This window comes from Frankliniella occidentalis, unplaced genomic scaffold, assembly GCF_000697945.3.
Source record: "Frankliniella occidentalis isolate FOCC.00 unplaced genomic scaffold, Focc_3.1 Scaffold74, whole genome shotgun sequence".
Classification (NCBI taxonomy): Eukaryota; Metazoa; Arthropoda; class Insecta; order Thysanoptera; family Thripidae; genus Frankliniella; species Frankliniella occidentalis.
In genome coordinates, this window is record NW_026267204.1 from 292,769 (window position 1) to 295,267 (window position 2,499).

The following is a 2,499-nucleotide window of genomic DNA, read 5'->3' on the forward strand; positions in this document are numbered from 1 at the left end:
CCACCCCCTTGCGTTCCTCCTTTATCGAATCAGGTTTTTGATTTTCATTCATTTTCCATTCCGCCTCGTCCTTTCTGTCGTTGTGCGCAGGGAAGCAGACCCAACGTCGACTGGAATTTCTTGAAGCGGGCGCCTCGCGGGGAGGAAAACAAGGAGAACAATCCGCCCGAGGTAGGTGAACGTAGAGAACGTCGTCGTTTCTCCAGGAAGGGATAAATGAGAAAGGGGGGGGGGGCGCATGCCAGAGTCGATTCCCTAATCGGATGACGCTCGTTCTTAGGCCGCCGCCAGCACCGGGGTCGTGCCCGTGTTCCGGGCCCGGGCGCCCATCCCCGCCGAGGCCCGCGTCGTGCCCTCGGTGCCCCACTCGACCTGGTTCAGGCCCTCGGCGAGCAGCTCGCCGCCGCAGCCGAGAGACTCCACGCCCGCCGCAGGCACATCGGCGTCCTCCTCGCCGATGCCCAGGTCGTCGCCTTCGGCCAGCGCAACGCTGGCGCCGTCCTCAGTGGCCAGGTGAGACAACTCCAGAAGTGTGATTCTGTCCTTTCGTTATCGCCGTAACAGTTACTTTTCTCAATCGGAGCACACCGTCGTCAGCTTCGCCATTGCTCGCCTGCATTTTAACCGACCGGCATTCCTTTCTGGTCCGCAGCAGCGAGCCCGGGTCGCCGGCCTCCACAGCAGCGGCGCCGGCGCCCGTCGTGCCGGTGTTCCGCATCCCTGCCAACAAGCCCATCTTCCTGCCGCGGCTGAAGGCGCCCGCCCCCGCCAAGCCCCGCGCTGCCCCCGCCAAGCAGGCGTCGCCCAGGACCACCGGCGCCGTGGGCACCTCCTCCAAGGCCTCCCCCAAGGCCTCCCCCATGGCCTCCCCCAAGGCCTCAGGCGGCGCGCGCGGACCCAAGCGGACGTCCACGGACTCGCAGCTGGTGCCGGAGTTCGCCTCCGAGGACGCCGTGCGGCGCGCCAGCGTGCCCATGCTGCACGCGTGGCTCAGGGACAAGGGCGTGTCCTTCCGCAGCAAGGACAAGAAGGCCGACCTCGTGGAGAAGGCCATCGAGCACCTGGCGGTCCTGCGGAGGAGCTGAGGAGGAGGTGAGCGCACCTCCCTCCCCGGGTCGGTGCCCGGAGGGCTACTGGAGGGCAACTAGATGAGGACAAGACAGCTGTTCGAGCAGTGCAATTTAGTTTATCGTTCAATCAATCAACTTTGAATAAACTTGCTCTTAAATAGGGTGTAAAAAGAATACTAGTCAATTACTATTTTGTTAACATTAGACGTACTGTATTTCAAACACCTGTGATCGCTCTAATTGCCTTCACATTGATGGCTGTGATTTCTACTATTCTTTTTAAATCAACTTAAACTGCAGTTTACTTTACTTGCCTGCTGCAGTGTATAAACATGAGCTAAAATTTTATCTACATATCTCTTAACTCATTTTTTGTCTCATCTTAAAGGGTTTTAACTATGAATTTTAAGTCTTTGTGTTGTTAATGAATTCTGAACACATTCTGCTAATGAACTTTACCATACTATTTATATTTTTGAAACAGGGTTTTTATGTTGTTTTATGATTCTTATACTTTATCTAATTGCTAATTACTATCAACTGATCCACTGAGTGTGGAATAGAAGGGTTTCAAAACTGACCCTCATATTATTTCGAAACAGGTTTTATTTTGTTGATTTATGCTTCTCAAAGTGTATATTTATGTCAATTGTTATCATCAACTTATGTAATGTCAGCTGGATTTGACACTCATTTTATTTGGAGAGTTTTATATCTTATTTTTATGCTTTCCATACTTTATCTAATTTCCAATTGTTACCATCAACTGACTATCTCAATGTAGAACAGAGGTTTAGTGACTTGCAAAGAAAGTTACACCACAGTAATTATTCTAGCTTAATTTTATCAGAAACTATGGTTGTTATGTAAAGAAATGAGATAATGGCCAAGCAGAGATGCTATTAGATACGCGGATGGTATTTACACTATAGTAAGAAGCGAACTTTTGTTTTACTGGGGCTGTTTCAAGGCCCATCAAGCGTACTACATGTTTTTATCAAAAGTCATTTAAAATGTGTCAAAAAAAAATAAATGTTAAAACTGTTCAATAGTGACTATAAAGACCCTCTTGGGTAATTTTTTGTAAAAAAAAAATAATGCTACAATATCAGGCATTTTGGTAAACAACTTACGCTAAAACAAAGCTTGTAAAAATATTTCTTTAAAATAAAAATGTCTGATCGGAAATTTTGAAAAAAAAAACAATAAGAAAACGTTTCTAAGAAAATAAATATTTTGTATAATGAATGAATGAATAACATTTGAATAGTGACTCGGGCTTGTTGTGCGCGCCTTTGTGTGCCGCGGGAGGATTACCCGCTCCGTCGGTAATTGGGGGGAGCAAGAGGGATGACAACGTATTGTCACGGCCAGAGGTGGCCTTTGTCATGGCGGCCCTCTCCTCTGGGCCGGGCTGGGCCTGGGCCTG

The 2,499-nt window shown here is 48.7% G+C and overlaps 1 protein-coding gene across 1 annotated transcript; it reads left to right on the forward strand.

The window, feature by feature from the left end:
- The first annotated feature begins 96 nt into the window (after nt 1-96).
- LOC127749653 (uncharacterized) lies at nt 97-2,159 on the forward strand. Its single transcript, XM_052268698.1, has 3 exons — nt 97-171; nt 281-513; nt 653-2,159. Exons 2-3 carry the CDS (start codon nt 458-460, stop codon nt 1,083-1,085), a joined length of 489 nt encoding a protein of 162 aa, XP_052124658.1. The 5' UTR covers nt 97-171; nt 281-457; the 3' UTR covers nt 1,086-2,159.
- Nucleotides 2,160-2,499: the final 340 nt, after the last annotated feature.

Bases quoted from the DNA above. Each gene is read 5' to 3' on its own strand.
- LOC127749653 (XM_052268698.1), top strand. From the start codon at position 458: ATGCCCAGGTCGTCGCCTTCGGCCAGCGCAACGCTGGCGCCGTCCTCA. The intron at 514-652 runs GTGAGACAACTC...TCTGGTCCGCAG, and splicing joins GCGCCGTCCTCAGTGGCCAG to CAGCGAGCCCGGGTCGCCGG.